The sequence below is a fragment of the Poecile atricapillus genome, chromosome 3 (genome assembly GCF_030490865.1).
Source record: "Poecile atricapillus isolate bPoeAtr1 chromosome 3, bPoeAtr1.hap1, whole genome shotgun sequence".
Lineage (NCBI taxonomy): Eukaryota > Metazoa > Chordata > Aves > Passeriformes > Paridae > Poecile > Poecile atricapillus.
Genome location: NC_081251.1, coordinates 32,077,999 through 32,105,375, shown reverse-complemented (window position 1 = coordinate 32,105,375; position 27,377 = coordinate 32,077,999). Strand labels below are relative to the sequence as shown.

The 27,377-nt window shown below is 36.4% G+C and overlaps 1 protein-coding gene across 1 annotated transcript in view; it reads left to right on the top strand.

The window, feature by feature from the left end:
* Positions 1-3,683: 3,683 nt before the first annotated feature.
* IMPG1 (interphotoreceptor matrix proteoglycan 1) overlaps positions 3,684-27,377 on the top strand; it is a 54,171-nt gene continuing 30,477 nt past the window's right edge. Inside the window, exons 1-9 of the mRNA XM_058835639.1 lie at positions 3,684-3,750; positions 15,975-16,208; positions 19,010-19,176; positions 19,384-19,412; positions 21,823-21,890; positions 22,891-22,976; positions 24,057-24,203; positions 25,505-25,563; positions 27,273-27,293. Coding sequence (XP_058691622.1) covers positions 3,684-3,750; positions 15,975-16,208; positions 19,010-19,176; positions 19,384-19,412; positions 21,823-21,890; positions 22,891-22,976; positions 24,057-24,203; positions 25,505-25,563; positions 27,273-27,293 — 878 coding nt within the window. The remainder of the gene's footprint in view (positions 3,751-15,974; positions 16,209-19,009; positions 19,177-19,383; positions 19,413-21,822; positions 21,891-22,890; positions 22,977-24,056; positions 24,204-25,504; positions 25,564-27,272; positions 27,294-27,377) is intronic.

Genomic DNA, 27,377 nt, shown 5'->3' with positions numbered 1-27,377 from the left:
AAAGAAAAAGTGATCCAGTTCCCAGCTTGCCTTCAGTGTATTTGACTGGTTTTGTGGAATCTGATTTTGTTGCAACTGGAAGAGATTGTGTATCCCATTCCCAGATGGTTTAACTGTTCAAAAATGTCTCAAATTCCTTCTTAAAAGAAGAAAAAATTTTATAATATCGTAATTTTAAATTGGAAATTACTTTGTCTGAGCAAGCTGCCAAAACTAAAAATATAAAATCTCAGGAAGAAGGTAGGCAATAGGTGCCTGAAAATGAAATTGGGTATTTTCCTCTTCTTTCTTCGATCTCACAAGAAAACCTTAGTCATTGAATCATTCTCTCAAACTTTATGTCATTGGCCTTTCAGGCCAAAGATTTCAAGGCTTGGTGATATTTCCCCATAGGAAAACCCTGCCATCACCACCATCTCATTCAAATTTCTAGTCTTGCTAGGCAATATTGCTACTGCAGGACAAGAGCATGACACAGAACTTCATTTTTTCAAAAACTCTCCTTTCTGTTTATCCCTGCAGATCAGGAGGCTGAGACACAAGGCTTGATTTAGCCAAATTCAACAGCAAAGAAGGGACCAGAAGAATCCAAGTTTCCTCTCTTTTAATCAGAAGCCTGAAGCTGTGCCCGGTGTGCCCTGGTCACTAAGCATCTATCTGGCTCTTATGGAAATAATGAATACCAGAGAAAGGCCTGAGGTTATTTAAAACAAACTTCAAAATTTTATATCTCCCCTTCCCCAGGGTGAGAAACATCTCTCAGGTAAATGCAGTGTGCTAAGGAAAACAGTTGGCTAGACCAGTAGAGAAATTACTCAGGATACAGAAATTACCTGAACTGGAATGGAGATGGTGTAGACTCTGGCTGATGGTACAAAATACAACTTCCTTTTATCAGTAACGTGAGTTAGCTGGCACCCTGATTTACATACCTAGGTAGGGTACCTAAAATTCAGCACTGTGCATAACAACGTCTAGGCCATCTTTATGTGACAACGTCCTGAGCCCCAGATTTACTAATAATTTAAAACAAAGGTCTTCTGGATGGAGGCCTTGCAGGCCTAAACAGTCTTCTTTCTTTTCTTTTTTTTTTTTTTTTTTTTCCTTTTACAACCAAAGGAAACAGCTTTAATTGTATTTAAACAACATATCAGTGATTAGTCTAGGTACATGCAGCAATGCACTCAGATGACCAGTAACAAGTTGAATTTAACCCATTTGTAAGCACTTATCCTGGGTGAATGGACATTTTGGCATCCAGTTTTGCCCTTCCCATGTCTTTGTAGTATATTTGTAATGCACTATTGAATTTCAGTAGAATTTTTTTAATCACCTTTTTAACAATATATAATTATTGTTGACAGCAAACCAACTAGAAGAAACACTTCTAGATTAATTAACAGTGACCTATAATTAAACTCCGGAGTACTTAGAGATGGAGTGGTCCCTAGATAATATTGCCTTAGTTTTAATGAGTGTTTATCATTCTTGTTTGCTTCCCCTGTGGCAGTTATCAAGGTTAGTTACAAAATTTCTTAATTAAATGAAACTGCATAGAAGGTACTGCCTTAGCAGAAAACAGCTTGAAATATTAATGATTTAAGCATAATCTCAAAGTATGCAAACTCCTGCCCTACAAATTTTTAATCATAGTTTACCTATAGGGCTCAATCTTTCCCTTAAGTCATATCTTGACACTAAAAACAGTGCTATATTTTAGGATTGTTCTTGTTCCTTTATCTCTGAAAGATAAGAATGTGTAATTAAATGTCTGCCTTCTCCAACATGTGAATGGCTCAAAAATACAATTTTATATGAAAGCTTTGATATAGGATTTCTGATTCCTGGCCCAGGCTTCACTAACCAGTTTCTAGAGTAATTAAGTAAATCTCTTTATTGCACATTTTCAAAATGTAGTCTGACAAATTAGATTCCTAATGGAATTAAAGGATCACATTCCTACCAAATTCCATATGGAGTTTGATACCCAGAGTGCTCTAGGAAAAAATCTGCCTTTCACCAATTCCAAATTCTCCAGAAATGGCAGATTCCACCACCCTGAGAAAAATTCTCTTTGCTTCCAATTGTTGCAGATTTAAAGCTGAAGTAACTAAAAATAAGGTAAGGTATGGGGGGAGCTTCATCTTTCAAATATAACATGCATATAAATGTTTGCTAAAGTTTACCTGGTTCACACAAGTAGTACTTCTATGATTACACTATATACAATATGATTATTATATGTAAAACATGTAAAGACAGATATTGGTAATGCTAAAGAACTATCCTTATATAATAATATAATTTTCTTCAGTAGAAATCCTAATCATCCACTGTTGCTTTGCACTGTGCTGCTGGCAAGGTATTCTTAATTTGTTTTGTTGGAACAATAAAACAATGTGCATGAAAGTTTATACATTAGGAAAAAAAGCAAATCTTGTCTTGTCCCAGACCAGTCTGCACAGTAGCTGGTCTGAGTTGTTAAAAACAGACAATCTTGGAAAGAGAGGGAGGTTACCATTGTTTAAATCCTAAGTAAAAATAGAATACTGATTGGGTTCAAATGAAGGTTGCTCTAAAAGTAACTTGTGCTTACAGATGCTTGCTGACAGTCTAGATACCTCTTACATTAAAGCACTTGGACAAAAAATTTTGAGGGGAGAGGCCGCTAGAAACGCCTACCCGGTAGCATTTAAAGGTGTAAAACACCAATAAAAAAGTTATTGGAAAATAAAAGGGTGAGTATGGAACACTTGCCAATATGTAACTGGAATAGTTATCTGTGAAACCGGAGCAGATCTGTTTGAACAGTGTGTGTATTCAGTCACTGCCAATTTGTGGCCTAGTTAGAGCTGTGTGCTTGACACACCATTTCCCACCACTTTCTCTTTTCCTCCCACCATGGAGCACTTTCCCTGTCCCAGTCACAGTTTGGCATCAGATTGTGCCAGCCCTGCTGCAATTTACTGCTGAGTCATCACTTCACCACTGTCACTAAACATCATCATCACTGCTCCGATGGGAATGTTCCAACAGCAGCCTTGTGGTACAGGAAGGGAGAGGGGATTGCAAGACACAGGCGGTGGAGGAGCTGAGCACTGCACGTTCTTTCAGGAGCAAGCTATCTTAAGGAAGTCCCCTGGGGTTAGTGGTCACTGGTTTGGAGACAGCACAATTATCTCTCCCTGTGCTCACATGCCATACCTCCAGAATGCCCAAAGGATCAGCGCTCAAAGGCAATGGGAACTAAAAGAGACTTCTGTTGTTTATCATGGTGCTGTTGAAGTCTTCTGGGGCTGACAGATGCCGCTCCAGAAGGTTAAGAAGATGAAGAAAGCTCTTCCAGCTGGACCGTAAGAGGGATTATGTCTGAGCAGCAGCTAAACAGATTATTCCAGAAACAGACACTGCTTTTTTTCAAAACTTCGTCACTCTTGTCTTACCACTCCAGTTCCCCAGGCTAGAAGTGTGGGCGTTGGAGGGGTCTGCCCAGCTCTTGCACTCTGGCCTCTGTTGCACTCTGCCTAGGTGCAGTTCAATGCAGTTCAAGGCTGGAGACACCTGAAAAATAAAGATATTTGGGGATTTTTGTTCTCTAAGAAAACGGAATTCTTCTACTCGACCAAAATATTCTTGTTTCCTGCATGACTGGTCTTGAAAACTGTGAATGATCAATAGACAGCATGCATTTGAAAACTGGATTAATATTTTTGATCATTTGCCTTGCTCTCCAAGTTCAGGGAAGCAGAGGTAAGTTCATATATTAAAGGTTTAGATTAATTTTACTTTGCATATGTTGGGAAAAAAAATATTTGCAAGATCAAGGGCTTTCATATTACAGAATTATTAGTTCAGAATGTGGTGTTTTGACAATTCAGCTAGAGACACAATGGTTACTGATACTGCTATAAAGCTGAAAAAGGAAATATTGGCATTATTCCTTATGTGCATTTTGCAGATTTTTAAATATCTGTAAGAGATGCATTTATCTTCATTTTAGCAGAACATGTTCTGTTATGAAAATATATCTGTGAGACAAATATATGGAAAGTGAAAAAGGCTGAAAGAACATCGAAGTGTTGATGTGGTTAAAGATGGTCTTTCATCACTGAAATTAAGAGAAAGTAGCAAAATATATCTGCATTTACTAGTGAAGAAGGTTATTCTGATTATTAAAAACAACTTCAAAAACTTCTGGATGGACAAATTCTGGAAGAATACACCATATGGCCAAATATACAAAAAATGGCAATACCAGTAAGGATTAATGTAATAATAACTACAAAATCATTTGCAAGAAAATATAAATGCAGAACTGCATTTAGAACTGCTCCGTACCTAGTGCATCAGCTAACTATTGCTCTATTTAAAACTATTTAAAAGTTCACAACATTTTTAAAGTTACTTCAACGACAAAAAAGAAAATATGTTGATGTGATTTTCCCTGGTTGTCCCATATTCAAAAGATCTAGAGCTTTGGGGAATGCATTTAATTTTGGAGGAGGTTTCTCTCGTTAACTTTTCCATCTATGCTTTGATATTTGCATAACTGAATTAAAAGCTAACATTACAACTGCTATGTGTGCTCAAGTCAATGACCTTCTATTTTTATGTCAGGCCTGTTAATTAAATGTAAAGAATGTAAAATTATAAAAGATAAGTCTCCTCAACATTATCTAAATGTTTGTTAGGGAGACAGTATGAAATATAGCCTGTTATCAATACTATCTGGAAAGTTTTGTTTACACGTTTGGGTTTTCTTAAGAAACTTCTGTTTACTTAAAGAAATACAGAAACACAGTTCTTGTATCTCAGTTAAATTAAGTAAACCTTCACTAGCAGACAATTAAAGTACTGAAAAAGTCCTTGGGAAAGTATATAGTTAGCATTAGAATTATGTTTTGCGGCTCTTTAATTTTACTTTTTGATTCTGTGCAAATCATTTCATATAATCAGTAATGATATTTTGGAAATGTGGCAAAAAATGAGAGAATGATGATATTTCACGTCTGACAAGAAAACGAGTTTTATTAAGATGCATTGTTTTTGCATGTAAATTGCATACTCTGTGATGGAAAGAGACAGAATGAATTCAGGCTATTCATGCATGCTTGATGGCATTTGTTGCAGTCCCTATTTATAATTACAACTTAGAAAGCAATAGTGGTAAAAGTGGCGTCACATAGTTTCACCAATTGCAAATTGTATGTTACAATATACTTTCCATAAAAGACCAGCAAAATGATGGGGGGCTATCTTGACAGAGAGGCATACTAAATAACTAAATAACTGGAAATATTCCTTGCCACCAGTTCTCTAAAGTGCATGTGGTATGCATATATGTATAATAATAACTTTTTTTTTTTACTTGTAGTCATGCCATACACAATATTTTTAAACTAATTGATTTCAAATATATGCACACAGATCTCAGAACAGTTAATGCTTGTGTTAAGAAACTTCTTTAGCAGAGCAGAGATGCTTCTAGAGCTGTTATTTTATGACTTAGCATTAGAGTGAGATACTTACAGAAAATATTTTTTTCAAGTATATAGGGTCTCCCACTAGTCTGAATATTTGCATGAATCACTCATTAGGGCTCCTAACATAGATGTCTTGAGACCTTTATGGTCATTCAAATTTGCAGTACATGTAAACTGTGAAGGACTAGGAAATAAGAGACTAGGATATAAAACAGCCCCATCTTAAACAAAAAAAATATATAGAGATAATTTCTAAATATTTAAAGGTTTAGTCAGTTGATGAAAAACTAAAATTCAAATTCTTTACTTTCTCATATAAATATTTATATTTAACAAAAAGTAGGTTAATATGGAGCTTGCTTAGTAATTTGGGGGTTTTTGGTAATTTTTTGGTCCTTCCTCCCTGTCCCTATTTAAGGATCCATAGAGTCCTCCCAGCCATTTGGAGGCTCTCCAGGAGCACCTCCAATTCCACAGTAAACAAAATTTTGTAGTAGACTACAAAATTCCTGTAGTTTTCTCTACAGGAAACTGTAGAGGGCAAAGTAAGAGTTACGGTGTTTAACTTTGGCCATAATTTTGCTACTGTCCTGACAAAAATTGTCTCATGGAAAAATCTCATGGAAAGGGAAAGTGAGAGGGATAAAAACTTTGTGACAGCAAAAAAATCTGTGCACAAAATCTGGATAGTAAACTACTGAACAGCCAGACTAAATACCAAAATGCAGAGGGGCTTTGAACTCTCAAAGCCATTCCTTGATGCTGGGGACATCCTAGCATTTGATACTGAGAACAGGGGGCCAGAGCGCGTTCAAGGCTGTTTTATGGCATTTTTTTGTTCAGCAAGCAAATATCCGCTGTTTACTCAGCCATTCCTAAGGACACAAAGGCTTTGTGTGTGCTCTATGAAATCATTTTAATTCATTCTGACTCACCCCTTCCCGCTAGGCTGTTCTAATTCAGCAGGAAATGTTTCAGATCTTCATGACTATAATTGTCCCCCCCAAATAAAAAAAAAAATTAAAAAAAAGTTTAAGCAAATTTGTGCAAAAGGAAAAGGAAAATCACAGAATATCAAGGATTTTGCATTAAGATTATCTTCTACTCTCATCCATAAAATAAGAATTCACATGTTAAAGTTGGCTTCCCTGATTGGGCTTATAAACTTATGAAAATATTTTTCCTTTTTTCTCTCCTTTCTCAAACAAATGTAACATTGCGCTATATATGGGATTTGATCTTTTCTGTTTTCTGGCTAAAAGCCAAACTTTAATATAAATACTAGACCATTGTCACTGAATCCTAAAGATTAATTCCAGAAGTAGTCACACCTGTGCCATAGGGATCAGTGAACTTCATGTGAATGAACAGCAAGATATCTGGGCTTTTTCTCAGAAAACACCTGTAGACAAGATGATCAATATTAATAATCAAAAGTTTTCGCCTTCTACAGGACATTAATTTACAGGCGACAATAAAATAACTGGGAGTCGTAACCTTCTAGAAATCCAGATTGTTCTTGTTCATTTCTCATCTATTTTTTGAGCCTTTGTGGTTTAATCAGTGACATGGCCAACACTCATCACATAGCAAACATAGTGTTTTCTTTCCAAAAGACAGTTTTTCTTCCCCAAAGGAAAATTCTGCATGCATTCTATTGCATTTTGATGCCTGAAATATTTTAAATATGTTTTCCTTCTTTTTTTACCTCTGTGCAACGTAGTCCTTTTGGGATTAAAATTAGTCTTCTGATCATTCTCTGTCATATAATTCTTCCATATTAATCAGGAATTAGGTGCACTATCTTGTAAATTCCATGACGTTTGTACTTTGTAAGGCCAACTGTATTTCAGTTTCTTCCCCTTCAGAATGTGTGACATTGAATAACACACTTCTTAAAAAGAAACATCTATCTGCTTTCACATACATGTCTGCTGACATTTAGTCACTGTCAGCTGCGATTTACTAGACAGAGACTTCAGAACAGTAACCTGTCTGGAAAACATAGGATTAACAATCATCTGGGAGTACCCTGACACCTGCAAATCAGTAGGACCCAGGCTCATAGCTACGTAACTAATTGTATTTAGGCCACCATGATTGTCTTTGCGTTGCTGAGGTTCTACTGGCTTCTAAAGTTCTGCTTCAGTGCAGAGCCAAGATTATCTTCTTTCTGGCCTCTCAAATGTTTCAAAACCTCCCTCAGACTTTACCCAACTTTCTACTGACAATCTTGGTAGCTCTGTTACCTGAAATACCAGTTTTAGTGGCTGTGTTGCAGGTATACCTTTGATATATATGACTCAGTGCAGATCATAGACACCCCAGCAGTTTCTGGCATCAAACAGCAATGCACTCTTCTCTAATTTTGTGATTTCATGGTGATGGCAGAAAATGAAGACATTTCTATTCAAATGCTTTTCCCTTTCCTCTTCTCCCTCAAAACCAGATGAATAAGTTTTCATGCTTAGATCAAGAATTAGATTAGGTGTCCTCCAAACCAAACTTGGTCTATGCAGCTTGATACATAACAAAGTTAAGTAAGGTTAAGTGCAAGTCATGCTCTGTCAAAGCAAGGTGTAGTCAATTAGCCAGAGACTGTAGATTGTACTGCAGAATGAGTGACCCCAAACTGTGAGGAAAATTGACCAGTTCCAATTACACAAGCTGAAGTAAAGAGATGACACTGGGGCTTCTGGCACCTTTTCATACAGCAGGCATCCGAATTGTTATCATATGTGAATACAGTTACCTCAATAAACCCATTCTGCACTGCAGCTCTTTGACTCATACCATCAAAACTGTTGAAACGTTGATATACATGGCAAAGCATCACTGGAACTTGGACTTAATGCCATCTCACTGACTTTGTCAGATAAACCTGACTTCTGAGAATGACTGATCAGAAAACTGAGAGCAGAGGTGCTCAACTGAGTGTTTTCTCATTGCAGGTTGGACACATCCTTCCAAGAACTAGCATTTAAGGCATTTTCTTGCATCCTTTGATATCATATCCATATCAATTAATAGAACAGCCTTTCAGGTCAAATGCTTCTAAGATGGCAAAAAAAAATAGAAATAGATACATGTTTCATACATGGACATTAAAACAAGTCACTCTTCAGTGCTGTTCCTCGTCCAGGTTCTGGACTTTAAGCAGACTGTTGCAAGATTCACAAACTGGCATTGAAAGCCTTTGATACTTTTTATTAATTCCAGCAGCAGAAGTGAGCACAGTTGATGAATAAAAATTTTCACCTTTCTGTCTGAAAGAGAATGTAAAAATTTCTACCTTTAATGAGACATATTACATCTATGAAAACATGAGCTTCTTACTATTTTTTCCAGTTGCAAGAAAATGTGTCAAAGTCTTATGTTAAGGCAAAGATTTCAGCGTGTGCAATATGTGTGGTGTGTACAGACAGAATTTATTGTGAATGTGGCTTCATCATTAGTACATGACAACTATATTCACGAAAGCAGGAAAATCTTACCAGTTGCATGTTATGTTTTCTATTCTCATCTATAATAGGTAGATAATTCACTATTTTCCTATGAATTATGTAATTTGTATAATTCAAAGAAGTTACTAAATTATCTGCTCAAAACTGTCTGTTACAAGGCCCATGCATAAATTTCATAAAAAACTGTACCAAATTCTTTGTTTCTTCCTGAAGATGGTTATCAATTGTATTTCTCCACTCGGGATAGAAAGCCACACAGATATGTATGAGCAGAGGAGGATTCTGATATCTACTTTAGCTTCCCAGTGTTACCTAGTCGCAGAAATTAAATTCTTCACACTTACTGAAATCCAAGAGCATACTGGTTGATGACAGCTATGATCTTTGGTATCAAAATGTAAATCCAGGTTCATTTGAAGGGTTCTAAACAAGAAGAATTACCTAATGCTATCTCCTAGCTTTGAACAAAAAACAAAATAAAAATTTTTGAAGTTTTTATTAAAATTTTCACATTTACTAATGTCATTGTTTATATCATATATTTCAGAATAATTTATCACATTCTTCTTCAGATTTATTTCCATATATGTTCTGAGGTGTAGGTTGTTTCATTATAAACAAACATTTCATATTTTTAACATAAGGGTTACAATGGGAATGTATCACAAAAATTCACGGGAAACTTACCTTACTAGGGCACTATGTGAACATATGTGATTATTCACCTTTCACAGGCATTTAAAGAAGCATTATCCTGCATTTCTGACAAAGAAGCAGGATTTATGGAACCCCACCATTTTTCTGGGTTCTTCAGAAGGAAACCCCTTGGTACAGACCTAATTTTTAAAATGAACATAGCCTTTAAAAGTTGAAAATTATAGAACTTGCCTTATAAGCAGAAGACTGCAACTCCTCTCCTGTGTCACAGTGAGCTTGAGTACAGCTTCTGAATATGTGGAAGTGATGTTTTATCATGCTGAATCCAAGCAAGAGATACAGGGATCAGGCATATTTTGACTTATGTATAAAGTCTCCACTGCACACGCAGAGCCTGGCACCTCCCTGACACGTAAAGATGATGCTAAGTCTTGCATAATATGAGATATTAGTAGGTACAGGAGGGTTCTATAGTGCTGAGTGCGTATCCATCATCTTTGGGGTTCTTGTACAGGAAGTTCAGGAGTGAATTTTAGCTAGCTGGATGCAGGATCTTCCAAACTGGAAGCCTGGACCTGTCCTCCATAGATACAGAATTGCCACAATTAAAGAGCCAGGCCTCATTCCACAGGCAATGTTACTGTTTAGTCACATTTAAGAATAGAATTTACAAAACAAATGTACCAAACAGGAATTACCAAACTTGTTGTCCATATTTATTATGAGAAATTAAAATTACGTACTTTTAATATATATATCTTAGCCCTCTTTTCTTTTTTGGAAATGGAGGCATACTTGGCCACAATTCCTCTTCTACTGAAGCTAAGCATCAATGTCAGCATCTTATCTTTCAGCAAAACTTCCCCACAATAGTGGATACTGCCCTCTTACTCAGCGTTTCACTAGCTAAGTGCACTAAACATGAAGAAGTGAGATCCAAAGTGAACTCCCCACTGTGCCTCAGCTACCCCAGTTACAGCCCAGATAAGACCCACCAGGATGCAACAATCATCATGGCTGAGGCCCTCAGCAATTATTTTTAAAGTTCTTTCCCTCTGAGCATTAAAAACAGTTCAATAATATATTGGACATGAAGATAAGTTCAAGCAAGCCATATAATCTTGGGTTTAAGGGCATTGAGATCTCAGACAAGACCTGAGCAGATTAAATATTAGCATTAATTTTTCTAGTATGGAATTCCATACCCTGAACTTTTCAAAACTGTGAGCCTTTATGGTTGTGAAAACACACATGGAAATGGAAATGCAAAGCAAACACAGTTGAAGTAACAGTATCTGACAAAGCACTGGCAAAGCAGCCGTGAACATCAGCAAGAATAAAACCTCCACTTTCACACCTGCATGGGAAGATAGAGATTGCTGCACACAGGATGTAGGTATCATTTGGTGATAAAGCCATGCCATATTTTAATCTGGCCGTGCTCAACTAAGACCCTACAAAGGCTCTTCCCATGCAACAGACCTGAGGAAACATGCCATGGAAAAAAATATTTCAAAAGGAATATAAGAAGAGGACATGTCATGGGCACCCTGTCTGTCACTGGCAGGTGCCATTAGAATGTGGGATGCTCACTGCTGCCAGGACAGGAGGAGAGTGCCCCTAGGTGAGGGGCCCAGGTTTTACCTTCTTGTACTTTCTATGTTCCATCTGGTGCTTACATTGATCAGCCCGCTAAGAAATCTCAAGATCAACTTCTAGTCAGCCATGCTTTTGTTATTGGCTCAATTATCAACAAAATGTTGGCCCCACCATAAATTTAACCTCTACATATTCATGGATCTTTGCTGAATTAACCTTCCTGATAAGGTTTTCTTATTGTATTTCAACATTTCCCTTTACATAAGCTGTGTATTTTAATTATTATTTTACTGTGCAGGCAATGTCTCATTTGTTAATCAAATTCCTCTCTATCCTAAGAAGATCCACTGATTTTTCAGACTAATCTGTTTTTTCACACATTTCAAACCTTTTGATGATTTTAATGATGAATTATTCAGACTACAACGATTTTGACACCTTGAATTTTGCTGCCAAATCTTTAGCTACCATATTTTTAGTTATTCTCTTAATATTCAACAGCATCTAAATTTTCTCAGGTCAAATAAAAATAAACATTTACTGGCAAAATAATGCTGTAGATAAATGTTCCTACACAGAGATCGTCCACATTGCTGAAAAATGCAATTTTTCAACTCCAACTACTTCAAAATTTGAGGCCTTCGAAACTAGTACTATTAAGAGAGAAATTAATAAAGCTAAATTGAGAAGAATCCACTCCATTTGCACAAAAATATATAAGACCCTCTTGCTCCTGTGTTTATAAAAGCAAATTAAAATAATAATAATAAAAAAACTGACCAATTATTGAATAACTTTAAACTCTTTTTCTCTAGAATCCATTTTAATAATTATGTACTTTTTTGACATGCATATTATTAAGAACATATAGAAACTTTTGAAATCTGTTCCTCCTGTCTTGTAATCTTAGTTAGGGTATAAATTTGATAATGAAGGTCTCAAGAGACACAGAGGAGAGACCTGGCCTAATTTCAAGAATTTCAGATTTTTAATATGTGAAATGAATACCATTTATCTGCCTGAAACCAAACCTGAAGAGCAGTACTATGCACTTGAGAGATTGGTATGGATTTCAAAATGCTTTGATTAGATCCCACATGAATTAGATTGCTGTATCATATTTTGAAAATTGCTTTATGGTATTTTGAAAAAAATTTGTTATCGTTGTCTAAGTTCAGGACTAGATCTCAGGAACTCCAGAATTTAATAACAGCTAACAGTGGTTCTGTAGACAACCTTGGTAAAACTACCTCAATATTTTCTGCAAGTACATCACCTGGAAAATTTGGATATAGTGTAGATTCCTTCATGTGAGAATAAAGGAGAATTAGAACTTTGTTTAAGCCATCTTGTAGATTAGCTGTAGAGTAAAGCATTATCAGATTTCTACAACTATCTGTCCTTCTGCCCTAGAACTATTGAAGAAAAGTAAAAAACTAAAAAATATAATTTAAAAGTGAAACTGAGACAGTCACCTATGTAAAAAAACAGAGGTTAAATAATAAAAAGTCAAATTGGACAGGGTAATATATTCAGTAAACACTGAATATTTTAATTGTATGTGGTTGTATCAGAAAAAAATAATTAGAAAAACCTATAAATGTTATTTATTTTAAGAAAAGTTAACCAACCTAGTGTTATTTATATTATTTACATCATCAAATTATATACCTGTAAAATTTGCATCACTCCACTTTATTCAATTACTATTTTGCACAGTAAAAAGAAAAGGGATCATCTAATATCCGTGGATTCAGTTTCATAACAGTGTGTGTATTTTTGATTATTTTTTTTTTTTCTTTAGTCCAGGGCACTGAAATCAAGGCATCTAAAAAGGTATAGCTGGAGGCATATTTTAGTAAAGTATATGGCTAAAACATCTGTGAGGCTTGGGTAAAAAATTCTCAGTTCAGAATTTCTGCAGAAGCAGGGGAAAACAGATCTGAAGAATTATGAGGAAATGCTTATGCCTGATGGCAAGTTTTCTTCCATTCACAATTAGCAAATATTAGGAAATTCATATTGGACAATCATGTGGAGGGAAAGGCTAATGCTTTCTCCACTTCAAATTTTGCTTTAGTAAAGAAGTGATTTCAAATAATTATGATAATAAAAGTTATTCTAGTAAGAGAAATCTACTAATCACAAGATATAAATTAAATTAAACCTACTGCAATAGATATACTCTAGATGCAGATCCCCAAAAGAAAAAGAAAAAAAAATTGAAGGGGAAAGAATGAAAAGAAAAAAAAATTGGAAAATAAATATCTGTTCACTTCTCAGAAAGAGAAGTTCAAACATGGAGACTTTGAAATCATTAAAACAATCATTTGAGAAGAATATGCTTTCTCAGTTTTACAAATAGTATAATTCTTAATTCAAGTTAAAGACTTAGAGGTAAATCCTGGAGAAGCAGCAAATCCTTCAAGAAAGGCCTCTGCTCCATACAAAAGCTATCAAAGAGCTTAGTGACAAAATCCTCTGCCCCAGTTGGTCGGGCTGCAGGGGCAGCTGGTCTATCACAGTTAATATACCCTGTGAAAGGTAACAGACTTACAACTGGCTGCTTTCCATGTGGATTTTTGATTCTCTCTTCTAGAGGATTTCAGGAATCTGTTTTGAGATTTCACTGGCATTGGATCATCTTCTCTCATCCCCTATAACATTCAAATAACTCTGTGTCTCAGCTTACTCAGGGTTTGGCCACTTGTGGATTCTGTTGAATCCAACAACGTGTTTTCACAGGGGAAATTCCCTTTACACAGTTTATGGTTCATGACCTGACATTAATGTGTAAAAATTGCTTCCATTTCATTTCACATCAAACATTATATGACTGCGTCATCATTTTAAATTCTCTTGCAACAATTAGGCAGTTATAGGGCTGCAGGTCACTGTCTCTGGCATGCATTAAAAAGTAATAACAATCACCTACTGCCTTTGTTTTATAACTTCCTTTATTCCAGACAATATTTATCACAATCAAGCAGTCAACTTTTTCCATATCAGAGGATCACTTATCCCAAAATACAGACATTACTGCAAGGATTTCTACACAGTAAACAATGGATGTTCATTTGGAAATTAATAAGAACTGAGAAATATATAGATAGACATACGTATATATGTCTACTGACACACATGGTAGAACATTCCCCATTCTTCATCACACATGCTATTCTTTTTATAAAAGTATGTTTTTCAATTATCTTTCTCTTATCGTTTATCTGACCACTTTTCTTTAAACATTTAATTAACATAATTCCAAAGTGTCAAGATAATGTGCTTTTAACCTTCTTTATTTTTCTCTTGATTTGCCTAAGAACAGGATAATTAGTGTTTGTTATATTCAGTTTGACATTTATTCTTTCTCTAGAAAACTGATAATTTTTACTCTTATTTGTCTTGATAGTGCTACTCCTACTGAACTTACTCCTTTTTAACCCTATTATTTCCCCTTATTCTTCCATTAGAAGCGTTTAAACCATTTTTCACAGTAATTTGTTCATTTGATTCATCAAGATTCAGGAACACACGTACCTTGCTTAAAGTTTTCTAATTCTTTCAAATTGTCTTCTATTCTGATTATATTTTTTCACTCTATCAAATTATAACCAAAAAGGGGTGTTTCCAAATTTGCTTTAACATCTTTATTAACATGTACACAAAATTTTGGAAGATAACCTAAAAGATTCTCATTGCTCCTGTCACATGATCCTGCAAAAAAAGCTGTATTTCAGCTCATTTAAATCTGTACTTTATATACTATTTTTAACATTAGCTTTCTCACATTAAATTTAGCTGCTATGTCATGTAATACTCCAACACAAATACTTAGGAAGTGGAACCAGATGAGTCCTGAATTTTCATGATGGGGGTTCCTATGCTTGAGGTTATCTTGACAGCCTAGAAACTTTTCCATTTTTTATAACTGAATTGCTTCATAAATAAAATTTAATCCTAAGTCTTCAATTCCTAGTCACTGATTTCAGTTTTTTCTATTATAGCTGTTCCACTTTGCCAGGAATTTAAAGGTTTATTGAAATATGATGCCACAGTATTCACAACGTCTATCATCCAGTTGCAAACAATCATAGTCTGTTCTGGTTAATAGTTCAGTTTATGTGAGGGAAGGATAGAGGAGTGGACTGCAGAGAAAAAGAGAGACTGGAAAGAGGTCTTTCTTTTCCCAAAGGCAATAAAACTCCTCTTCAACTTTTGGAAGTTTCAGGGTCTTGTTCTTGAGATAGCTTCAAGGTTATGGACCTGATTTGAAGGGAGATGTTCCTTGAAGCCCAAAGGAAAGATAAGATTTTAAAGACTTCGGGTACAACTATTTCCAATTTTACTTATCTGCTATTGTAGACATTACTTATCACTGTACTGTAAATTTCCCTACAGGGTGATATGCTCACAAATGAGATGCTCTAGCACAAAGTTCAAGCACTTAAGCGTCTTCTGTGGCTCTAATCCAAAGTCACTTTTGAAAACACGATTTGGAGCTTCTGAAACTTTTACCCTGTGTGTCCTGGGGTCACATGTTGAAATACATGTAAATTAGTTACCAAGTCACTTGAGCCTCAGTTCCCCCATGTGGTCAGAGGCCATTTCTCAGCACAATAATTCAATCAGTGCATTGACTCCGCTATAATGTAACAAAAAAAATTCTCAAGCTCATGTCCATTTTCAAGACACAAATTTGTATTGGATACCTACTGCCTAGGCAAAGTATGTTTATGTACTTCCTTGGTTTTTTTCTTTTTTTTTACAGAAATTCCTAATAAAATAAACCGTGCTGATGCCAAACATCTTGCAGTCACCTCAGGGTCAGACAAAACAGAAAGAACAACAAAGAGGTCCAGGATATCGACCATAAGGCGGATATTTGACATGGCAAAACACCGAACAAAGAGGTCATCCTTTTTCTCAACTGGTGTGAAAGTTTGTCCACAAGAATCAGTGAAGCAGATTCTAGCCAGCCACCAAGCTTACTATAGATTAAGAGGTAAGATGATTATTGTAGTATATACTTCCTCCTTCAAAGTCTTTCCTTTAAGTGAGGAAACACAGTAATTTTCCAGAATCTTGTTCTTCACCTTTGAGCAGTGTATGTACTATTGACTTTATGCTTTATTTTTACACAGATAGTCAAATGTTACATGTGCACCAGCAGGGTTCAAGATAGAGTTACCAGAAGAAAAATAAAACAGTGCACTGAAAGGGCTAATGAACTCAGAGTAATTGCACGGTGTTCTAGCATGGCTGAACATGAAAAACAAATTGTGCTTATATTAGTGTTGAAAGAGGTACCACCTTTCTCAAAAGAGCAGGTACCATCATTGCTATTTAAAATCAATAGCACCAATTTAAGACAAGCATTGGAAATATTAAATGGTCATTGCACAAACATGTTGGTGTGTCTGTAGTTATATTAAGTCTGTGGCAGTGCTGGTATACAATAAACACCGAGATAATAAATAACAAGACATGAAAAAAGCTTAGGGAAGAAGAAATACTGGAGACATTTTAAAAATAAGACTTTCTCAACTAGGTCAGTCCCTTCCCAGCTCTTAAGTTACTCCCCTTGCCTACAGAAAGCCTATCGAGTTATCATTCCAATTTTTGGTCCAATTTTCTCTCTTCCTTCATCTACCCCTCCCAGTCTTTCATCGTCTAGCTGTTCTATTTTGTATTAGAAAAATGTGTGTGTTTGCACTACAGATGGACAGTCCAAAGTTAACTCTAAAACCTAGTCAGATTTCTGGGATACAAGTATCTAAGGCAACATCTACTCCCTAAATCACCTTTACTTATCTATTTTTCCTCTTTATCAGACACCATCCATTCACATTCATCTGTGTAACTTGGTTGCTCCTCAGCTCTCTTTCAGGGAGCCAACTAGTTCCCTCTGAACTGAGACCTGGGTGTAGAGCTGCAAAAATTTTACTCCAGCAGCCATGAAGCAGCTACAGGCAGCATGGGAGAACTACACTGTCTGTATATAGATATAAAAACATTTGGTATCCATTGTAGCATCCGACGGGCATTAGACAGAAATCTGAAATGTGTCACAGGGGCTAATCCAAAAATCATTTCTTAAATAGAAATTAATCCTGAAAGTCCCTAAACTCCCTGATTGGCCTGAAAACTAGCTATCCTAAAGCAGACAGGTATCTGAACTCAAAAAACTGTAACTATGACCCTTTCATTTAAAAAAAGTGAATATAACAGTACTACCAGCCTTTTGGAGAGCAGTACATAATCTGGGATATTGGACTCTATAAGTCTTGTAGTGCAAGAAGGTTTCAACTTATACTCCTTTTCCCCGGCAGTGTCCTACATTTGCAAAATTTTCTAAGCAGGTGACATCCAGTTCTTCAACTGAAACTGGAGCACTTCCCAAAAAGCAAGCAACAAAACACCCTCTGCAGCTGAATAATTTGTACACTCATTCACAAAAAGGTGTTTCTGCTCCCTTGAACAATTGCATATTTCCCATTACAATGTCTTTCATCAAAACATAAAAAAAAATTCCTTCAAGGAAAGATCAGAACTTCTGGCAAAGACTTCTGCCCTCCCAGCTGAGCATGTGAATTTATCCGGTGAAACAGATAAATGAAAAAAAAAAAAAGGTACACTTGCAAATGTGGTGATACAAGCATCATCCTTGAATCTGTAACCACAGTACAATCCTTCATGAAAAGGCATTCTGGTAGCCATGCTGGAGTCTGAGAGCCTGTACCCACCTTTGGGACAAGCTTACCTTCATTTTGTTTTGGATATATACTTTCAGGTTCTTTTCTGTGTCTAAAGCCTAGGAGATGACCTCCCCTCCTTCAATTCCCATGACATATTTGTAACTGAAAAAAAATTGTGGATCATATCACTCCTCTAGAGATTTTTTCTACTAAGAATATTTAGACAATTCTAATCTTTTTTACATATATATGCATTCCATGCTTCCAGGGATGAGCACACAACACAAAACAGCTCAGATGTAGGAGCTCAGACAGCTGCTGATGGATACTTGAGCCTACTGTGACCTTATACCAACTCTGAAGCAACACATCATAGCTTAGGTCACCATGAGGACAGTCTCTTATGTGGGGCAAACTGGGAGAACATACTACAATGCCTCCTCAACTGGTCATGTGTCAGATTTATCTGGTAACTGGATTACTTATCATCAGATGGTGCATCTTTATTCAGCAGTAACTGCTCAGAAAAACAAATACCAGAGAGTTGCAAGAAAAAGGAGATAGAAAGTAGCTTTAATTGCTAGCTCATAATAAATCTCTTCAAAAGACAGCCTGTTCCTTTTTAATAACCTGACCACATCTGCTCCACATGCAGCTGCTCTACTGGGAGGGCAGGTCGTTCCTGAGGTATTATTGAGGGGCCCTAACACAGCTAGGTGAGTACATCCCTACAGCAAGTTTAGAGTATACTTACTGCACTAATTTCAGAGACACCGATATTTTAGATAATGCAGATAATGAACTCACTCTAAGCCAAAGCAGGTATCAAGTACTGAAAATAAATGTCCCATCTCACAGTAATGAATTCTTGCAAAGTAAAGCACTAAAGGCAACAGCTTTTAAATTACTAGCAAGTTTTGGTTAAAATGGCTTTTCTAATAAGTTTGAAAATCCCCTTCTCTAAAAGAATTTTTAAACAACATTTTGAAGAAGTTTGTGTTCCTTCACCTTGAGTGATGAATGTGTGTAACCAAATCACTGTTAAAAGTCTTTCAAGTTTACTGTTTGGTACAAAGCATCTATCCCTAGCCCCTTTCTTCTTACTCAGTCTGCCAGGAAGCTGTGTGGGAAGCCTTTCGTATTTTTCTGGATCGGATTCCTGATACTTCTGAATATCAGAACTGGGTTACTGCCTGCCAGAAGGAAACCTTTTGCATATTCGACATTGGCAAAAACTTCAGCAATTCCCAAGAGCACCTAGAAATAATTCAACGGGTAAGGATTACTGGCATTTGTTTAGAAACTGGGAGAGACTTCCAAGTCCCTCCCCACCTGCTTATTTAAGGGCAAAGTATCGCTCAGGAAAAGGAGGGGGCATGTATTAGAAGGAAAACATAAAAGTATAGTAAACAAAAGAGCTAACAGGCTCAATGGTTGGATACACCCACTAGTAAAATGCTGTTTTTCTTAATCTTTTTGCAGCGAGTAAAACATAGAACCTTCCAGGAAAGGTAAGTAGCACAAGTAGAACCTTGCCACTTGATGTTACTGCCTTCTTTGAAAAGCTATGTGTAGATGTGTGTGGATGTGAGCAGATAATCAGATAGCATTGTGGCGTATTTGGTGTGCGCTGTGAGAGGTGTGTATACTGGATATATCACAGGACACTGTAATTCAATCATTCAAATAATGGATATGGCCAAATATCTGAGTTGCCTGTTCATTTTGAGACACCACCGAGTGTTTTCTCAGACTAATGTGAGGATGAAAACCTGACAGAGACATGGCTTTGCATTAGGCTAGTGTTGATTGGGAGTGTGACAAAAGTTGCTATAATTCTCAAAAGGAAAGTCAGCTTAATAAAAGTTTAGTTGAGAGGCTACATTAAACAATAACATGAAAACTCTATGCCTTCACTTAAGATTTCTCCTGTACTTTTATACATCATCACAGTGTTAATCAGCGTAATACTTTATTCTGTAAACTCTTTGAAAACATATGCTCCTGGCAATGCTCAGGACCTGGAGAATGGCAGGATTAAAGCTGAACTCTGGTTCTCTGTATATTAATACTATAGTGCAGCCAGATAAATCACTGTCCACAACTTCTGATTGATATCTTGGGTTTTTTTTCCCTTCGTGTTTTCCCTGATTTTCAAGAGATTTTCAGGCAAATAATCTTAGGTTACACTCATAGGTTACACTGTCTCATGATCACAGAGGTCTTATGTACCTTAATTCATTCTGACATGGGAGATCTGCCGTATTTTTAATAATGTAGGGCCTAAGTGAATGCCCCTGGAAGTCCAAAGGGAGGCTTTTTCATTCATCCTGCTGCTAGTGCAAGCAGCAAGGCATTAAGTGAAGTGACTGATCTCTAAGAGTTCTTAGGTTCTTTGTGAACAGTACTGTTTTCCCTAGACACAAGAAGGTGAAGTAAATTCCATTAAATAGCTTGTATTTTAGCTGGAAATACAGACAGCAATGATTATGCATGGTTGGACTTAGTCTTTACTACTGTGTGGTTTAGAAAATATTTTCTATCTTCTTTAGATGTCATGTAGAGAAATCAGTCTCCAGGTACAGATACAACACATAACTAGTTAACACTTTGAAAACATTACAAATAATACTTTAGTTCTCAGCAAGCAAGATATTCAGAGGATGTGGTAAATCAGTTGTCTTTCATTCATGTTCTTTACTTATGTTATTAAATATCTAGGTTCTTCCTGTACAGAAATGCAGCTAAGATGCCTTTTCTGTCTATGTTACAAGCTTTTTGCTGTCTCAGTTAAAACCACACTGCACATTTGCACTGCCCTTAGTTCCTTCATTCATACCAGTTTTTACAAGTACTCCATCTGTTTGCATTGTAGAAAATTTGAGGAATTATACTTGACTCCCCAGTTTCATTAGAGAAAATCTCAAAATTTCCCTTAGAAGATCCTTATCTAAGAACCTAAATTTTCCCAAAAGCTACAAATGAATAACAATTCGGTTTTAAGGCTATAGAATAATTTCTGTTCCAAGTAAAAGAATCACTAATTCATCTATGTATTTTAAAATGTACTTAGAGATGGATACTATTTCTGTTTTTCAAGCAAGCTAACAGTAGCTATTAAAAATTTATTCATCACCACATGACTGTAAAACTCAAACCAGAAAATAATTAACAACAAAACCAAACCAAATCCTGTGATACATCATACCCACCATATTCTTACTTGAGATTTAGCTGTCCTCCTTGGGAACCATAATAGGCAGTAACCATGAATACTACATCCAGAAGCAAACACTAACATTTCCACATGTCAAAATAATCTGGATTCAGGAATCTGCTTTGATACTATAACTATTTGGAAGCATCCTTTTGGTATCCTAATGCAGCCTGACAACTGAAAATAAGCCCCACCCACTATTTTCTTACACCACACCCACCAGATGAAACACACCTGGAAACTGAAATGTCCATTGGCTCTAAAATTAGAAGAATCCCAAAGGTCTCACTGAGCTGCCTTGATAGGATGAGAAATAGCAAAGAAGACAAAGGCTGATTTAGGTGATGTACAAGAAGTCTTGCTTCCATTTTAGACAGTGGCCAACCCTTCACTGACTTCCAAGAGTAAAAAATAACCAGACCCAGTGCACTGATTTAATCTCTGTGATCCCATCCCTCTGGTGGCATTGATAAAATCTGTCACAAAACCTCACGAGCAGATTGCTGACAGGATTGGTAGTCCTTATGCTGCTCCACTGCCTGTTTAATCAGGTCACAAAATATTCTATTGGAGGTAACTTCTCTCATTTAAGCTACACTTAATATAGGGATCATTTCTATGGTGTTTTTTTTGTTTTTTACACTTTTATCATTGCTGGTACAATATGCAGATAATTAAATCATTCATTTTCATTTGATTGATAGGAAAGATGAAATATCAGCAGAGAAAACAGGAGGCAAAAAGGTGGAAGACATTCCCCCCGTTTCTACAGGTAAAATCAAATCTGTTTGCTCTGTGTCTGCCTGTTACATAAAATTGCTAAGGCAAATGATTCTTAGGTCTTAGAAGGTTATATTTTAATGAATGTTCTAGAAGCATGACAAGTTCAGTGGAGTGAAAATGTTTTAGAAAAATAATCTTTGAGAAGAATTTTTTTTATCACTTTATAATGTATTTGCTATTCAAATGCTGCACTCAAATTTTGCCTTCAAATGTATGTGTTTACCTAGTTTCAAACTTTGATAATATAGTGTTAATTTTTCTTCAATTATAAAATACCATTTGGAATGTCAGCTGCTGCATTTTGTTAACCAAAATAAGCAAGAACGGCAAATAAAGACTGACAAGCAAGAAACTCAGAGTGATGCCAATACAATAAATTTATCAGATTATTACAATTAGGCCTACCAACCCTGTTATGCATTACAATTATTTAAAATTATGTTAGCAACGTACGCAGTGATAAAAAGCTGTAAATATGATAATTTTGGTTCAAGGAGAATCCATGCTGAACATATATTCTTGTGAAATATAACAGAATCTTATGAGGAAGGACTTCTAGCATGGTAATTTTGCCTCCAGGTGGAAAACTCTGACAATGTCTCTTGTTACTTTAAATTGAGCCCTAAAAAAAATGGCTGTCATAGGGACAAAGATCTCAAATGGCAAAATTAAGCTTAGGCACTTGGTGATATACAATGTGGTATGACAGGAAATGACCAAATATTATTTACTCACACAATTTCATTGATGCATAGTCCCATTTTTGCCTTCAGTCACACCCACACCACAATGCTTGACCTGGAAGATTCTCTGTTGTATAAAACACAGTGGCTTTACCCACACCCTACGTCATGGCCACCTTCCACTGGCACAGGCTTGTGCTCAAGCTGCTCCAGTGAGCTGGCACCTGACCAGCACACAAAGCAGAAGACTTTTGATGTGCAAACTGTTCTCTCCTGACTTTTCTTTCTTTTCCCCCCGACTCACAGGCTCTCCTGGCACACCCCTCTCTCCGTATGCCCCTAATGGCACATTGCTCAACGAAATTTTCAACGACACAAAGGCTCCTGTGAAGGTGAGGGCAGCCTGTGTTCCTACCCACTTCTTCACTCACCTTTTCCTTTTGAGTTCAGCTAACAGGAAACAGGGAGAAACCTTACAAACAGCGCTTAGAAACTACGAGTGTCCTCCTCTGTTTCAGCTAGCAGGACTAAAGGGGTTTATTAGCATCTGTTATATACTGGAGTAGGGCATGGCAGTTTTTGAGTATATAGTAGAAAGTAAAAAAGCATGGCAAGCAGCTTTTAGGCAGTTTTAATTCATTTAAGGAGGGGTCTGCTGCCTACTTTGCACCATTTTGTAACACTGCTCTTCATTAAATAATGCCAAAAAAGCATACCTGCTGGGCTTTCCACAACACAGGAGATAGGATGGGGCCTTCCTTGCCTTTTTCTGACCAGCCAGCTGTCGGAGGGTTCTCCACTCCTGTCTCCTCAGAACAGCCAGGCAGTAGGGCACTGGGGACTGTCCCTCTGCACACTAACAGCACCTGCTGCAAGAGATGCCTCTGAGAGATGGGGAAGGGTGCTGGGAGGGGCTGCTGTTTTCCCTGTCCTGGCTGCTGTGGTCTCAGAACACACCTGTGGCCTCACAGTAGAGGGAAAAGCGGCAAATACTGTTGGGAAACAGCAGTCAAAATAAGACAACTTTTAATAGCAGCAAAGTTAACTGCATGAGAAAGGGGTATCATGGATAGGGATAATTCCATTTTATTTTCAGAAAAAAAAACCAAAAAAACAAAAAAAACCCAAATGTAAACCTCTGAACGTGAAAAAGTTCTATGACTTTATGATGATGGTACCAAGACTTGGTAACAGCCTCTGTGCAAGAAAAGCTTGATTCTCCTCATGTTTGTTTATGCATATGAAAGAGGTAACTGTCAAATTGCTTCTAAGTAATAGAAGCTTCTTTGCAAAGACAAGAATTAAGCCAACAGATACACTTAGGAACTTTCACCTTTTTGTTGAATACAGTTCAGAAAGCTACTTTGGGGGTGGGCTTAACTGGGAGCATTTCTACTTATTAAATACCGAATTGTGGAAAAAATCACTTCGTTTTATTTCTTCCCTTTTTGTCCTTGCCTTTTCTTTCCCAGGAGCTGGGAACAAATGCAGTCCCTGAACTGCCTGTGGAGCAAATGGTGGAATTCAGTGTCACTCTCACTGATCAGGAGTACACAGCTGAACTTAGTGACCCCAGCTCCCCGGAGTACCAACAGCTAGCTGCCAAATTTCAGCTACAGGTAGGGACGCTTAGTGAATGCAAAAATGTTGACTTTGTACCTTAGCTGAGGTTCATACTGTGAAATTACCTTCACCACAAAATAGGATTAGAATCTACTGCCCTCACTTTAAACAGGTCATTCCTGTTTTCTAAAGACCTTCACGTTTCCTTCATGTGTAGTATCAGCTTATCCCCTCATTTAAGCCATTTATTCAGCCACCAAGCTAACAGGTCAACATCTGTGACATCAGCAGAAGCCTCAGATAACTGATGAACAGAATAACTTTAGGAACATTGTTCAGATTTAATCAGGAATTCATGGACCGCACTTTGTCATAATTTAATTTCTACAATAAACCTAATGAGAAATGTAATATAAATGTTAGAAGTAATTAGCTACTGTTGTCTGAACGGTTCTTCAAAGGACATACACTAATTGTGCATTACCATGGTTTATGTAAGAATTGGAACATCTGTGGTATTTTCATACAATTAATAATATTAACTAAATGTTTAGCTATCAGTTTAACTGATAGCAGTTAATGACTTGAGGTTCCCAAAAGGTTTTCATAATAAAATTAACTAAAGCTTCTCATCAGTTTCATGAGTATTCCTTAGTGGAAGCTATTTCACTTTCCTGGTTCACTTCCAGATATGTGTAGTGAAATGGTGAAGGATGAGCTGGCGGAGCTGGCAAAAATGGTTTCTCTGAAGCTTTTCAGTATTATCCTCAGGCAAAAGTGCCTGCAGACATTGTTTACTACACATAAAATGTCTCTTCTATTAAAAACCTTGTAATTGTACTATTGTTAACATTAGAATTAAAAATGTGTTGTTATTCTGTTTGTACAAGATAGTTAAAACTGTTTAATTTCTAAATGATTTGTCAAATAATCTAAACACATCTGCAGTTGCTTAATATTTCTACATAATTAACAATTGACAGGTGACTTGAATCACAAAATTATTCATGAACCAAAAATGTTGAAAATGAGAAAAACTATTTGATTCATGTTGTGTTACTTACTGTGCTATGAAATAGATTATCACTTGTTTGCATAATTACATTACAAAGAAAAGCAATATTTTGTGCTTCTTTTTGCCTATTGACAGGTAATACAACAAGTATATGTAAAGCAAATATTGTGTTTAAGCTGAGCAATTATGATACCCAAAAGAGCACAGTTGAGACTGTTTTCTAAATCTCTGTCTGAAATATGAAAAAGTTGTCTAGGCAGTCAACTTGTAATTTCCTTTTACTCATAGATCTTATGCTGATTTTTTTTTTTTTTTTTTTTTTTTTTTTATGGTTTTCTATAGATGAAAAAAATATTTGAAAAACTTCCAGGATTCAAAGAAATCCGCGTGTTAGGATTCAAGTAAGTAAGAAAATGGGGCTTTCTTTTTTGTTGGCTCCTAGGGTTGTCCTCTTCCTTCTTGTCCTCAAAAAGTAAGAGACCTGTTGAACAGTGGGGTGTGTGTTGCTGTAAAGAGAAAGCAATTTTATGGGAATATCATAGGGACAATATGACAGGAAGTGCAAAAAAGTGAAACTATAAGGTTTTGAATTACTTAGTAAGAGTAGCTTTGATTCCCTGAAGCTTGAAGGATACAATGAATTCTTTGAATTGTTTGTTAACAGCCCTGTATTAAGGACTTTTTAAAATGAGAAGATAAGTAGAGTACGATGATTATTTAGCTGACAATGTTTTTGTCCTTCATAAGCCACAATGAAGGTGCCTTGGCAAGAGAGGGTTGCAGGAGGATACATGTTCACACATATAAAACTTGTTCAGTAGTTGTTTCTCAGGCTTTTCAAACAATTTTAAAAGTTTCACTTTTTCAGTAAATTGGTGTTCTGTCTTGCCGTTTCTTTTAGTTTTAGCTTCTTTGTGTGTTTACTACTAGCAAAACCTCTAGTGTACTTTTTCAGTAGAGAATCTATACAGGAGTGGGAGGACACTGCGTAAAGAATCAAATGAAAAACAAATAACTGATAGTAAGAAACTGCAAAAAGGGAAAAAGAGTGAGGAAAAAAGACAAATGTGTGTGGTCTTATGGCACAGCATCAGGAACATTCAGTACTTGTAGCAATATTTAATATATGTTGAAGAACACTCATATTGCAATGCAATTTTAGATAAAAACATTCTTCTTCCTAGCATTTCTTTCTGGAAAAATTGCTGGGGAAAAGGAGAGAGAAGAGCAAAATAGTCTGAAAATTAGTTCCTTATATTTTTATATTGAAATTAATAAACCAAAAAGCTGTCTGCTGCAGTACAAGCAGAGAAAATCTGTAGTAGCATCTCATAGTTACAACTTGCAATACCTAATCGATTCTAGTTGTGACTCCAAGAGGTCTGGGATACATTTTGGTTTTATACCTTGGACTTAGCTTCTATGAGAGATCATTTATCAGTGTGAAAATTTTGATTGATTCCCATTATCCAGTAATTTATTCAGCTTTGGGAACTACAGATCAGCAGAGATGGCTGTTGCTGTCCATTGTCCCTTGGCCATAGTACTGTATATTTTATCAGCATTTCCCACAAGGCAATGAAGAAAAACAACATCACAGGTATTCTGGAGAACTCATCAAGGAAAATAACTGGGTGTTATATGTAGAAGGTCAACACAGACATGTCTTCCAGAGGTAGTTAATGGTTCAAGTTACCCTTGTGCCTACAGTCAGAGTAGGCATCGTGTGTGGTAACCGTGATCATGGAAAGTACTGCCCCAAGTGCCCACTGCCGCCACAGAGAGCAGCAATGACAGGGCTCAAACTGCACCATTTGATCACAGGAGCAGGAAAGCTGATGTTTCAAGCTGCCATGGTTAAGTAAAATTCCTCTTTCCCCACACAAACCACGGTGGTTCCCATTGTTTGGAAGGGAAAAAGTGAACTGATGGAGAGTAGACTGTCATTTTGACACAGAGATAAAAATGATAGATGACACATAGAAGATAAGATAAATTGTCAAAAGATGGTTTTGATGTGTGTGACTAAATGATTTACTGGTATACATGAATCTTTGTTTTTCTTTCTTTTGCAATCCCTTCTCACACTCTATTCTGCGATGAAATGAAGACAGAAGAAGGAGAAAGATGGGTAATCTTTCTGTAACTCATAATCTTTTTATAGACTAATTAAAATAATTGTTATTAATAATTTTATCATGCACATAGATAAATC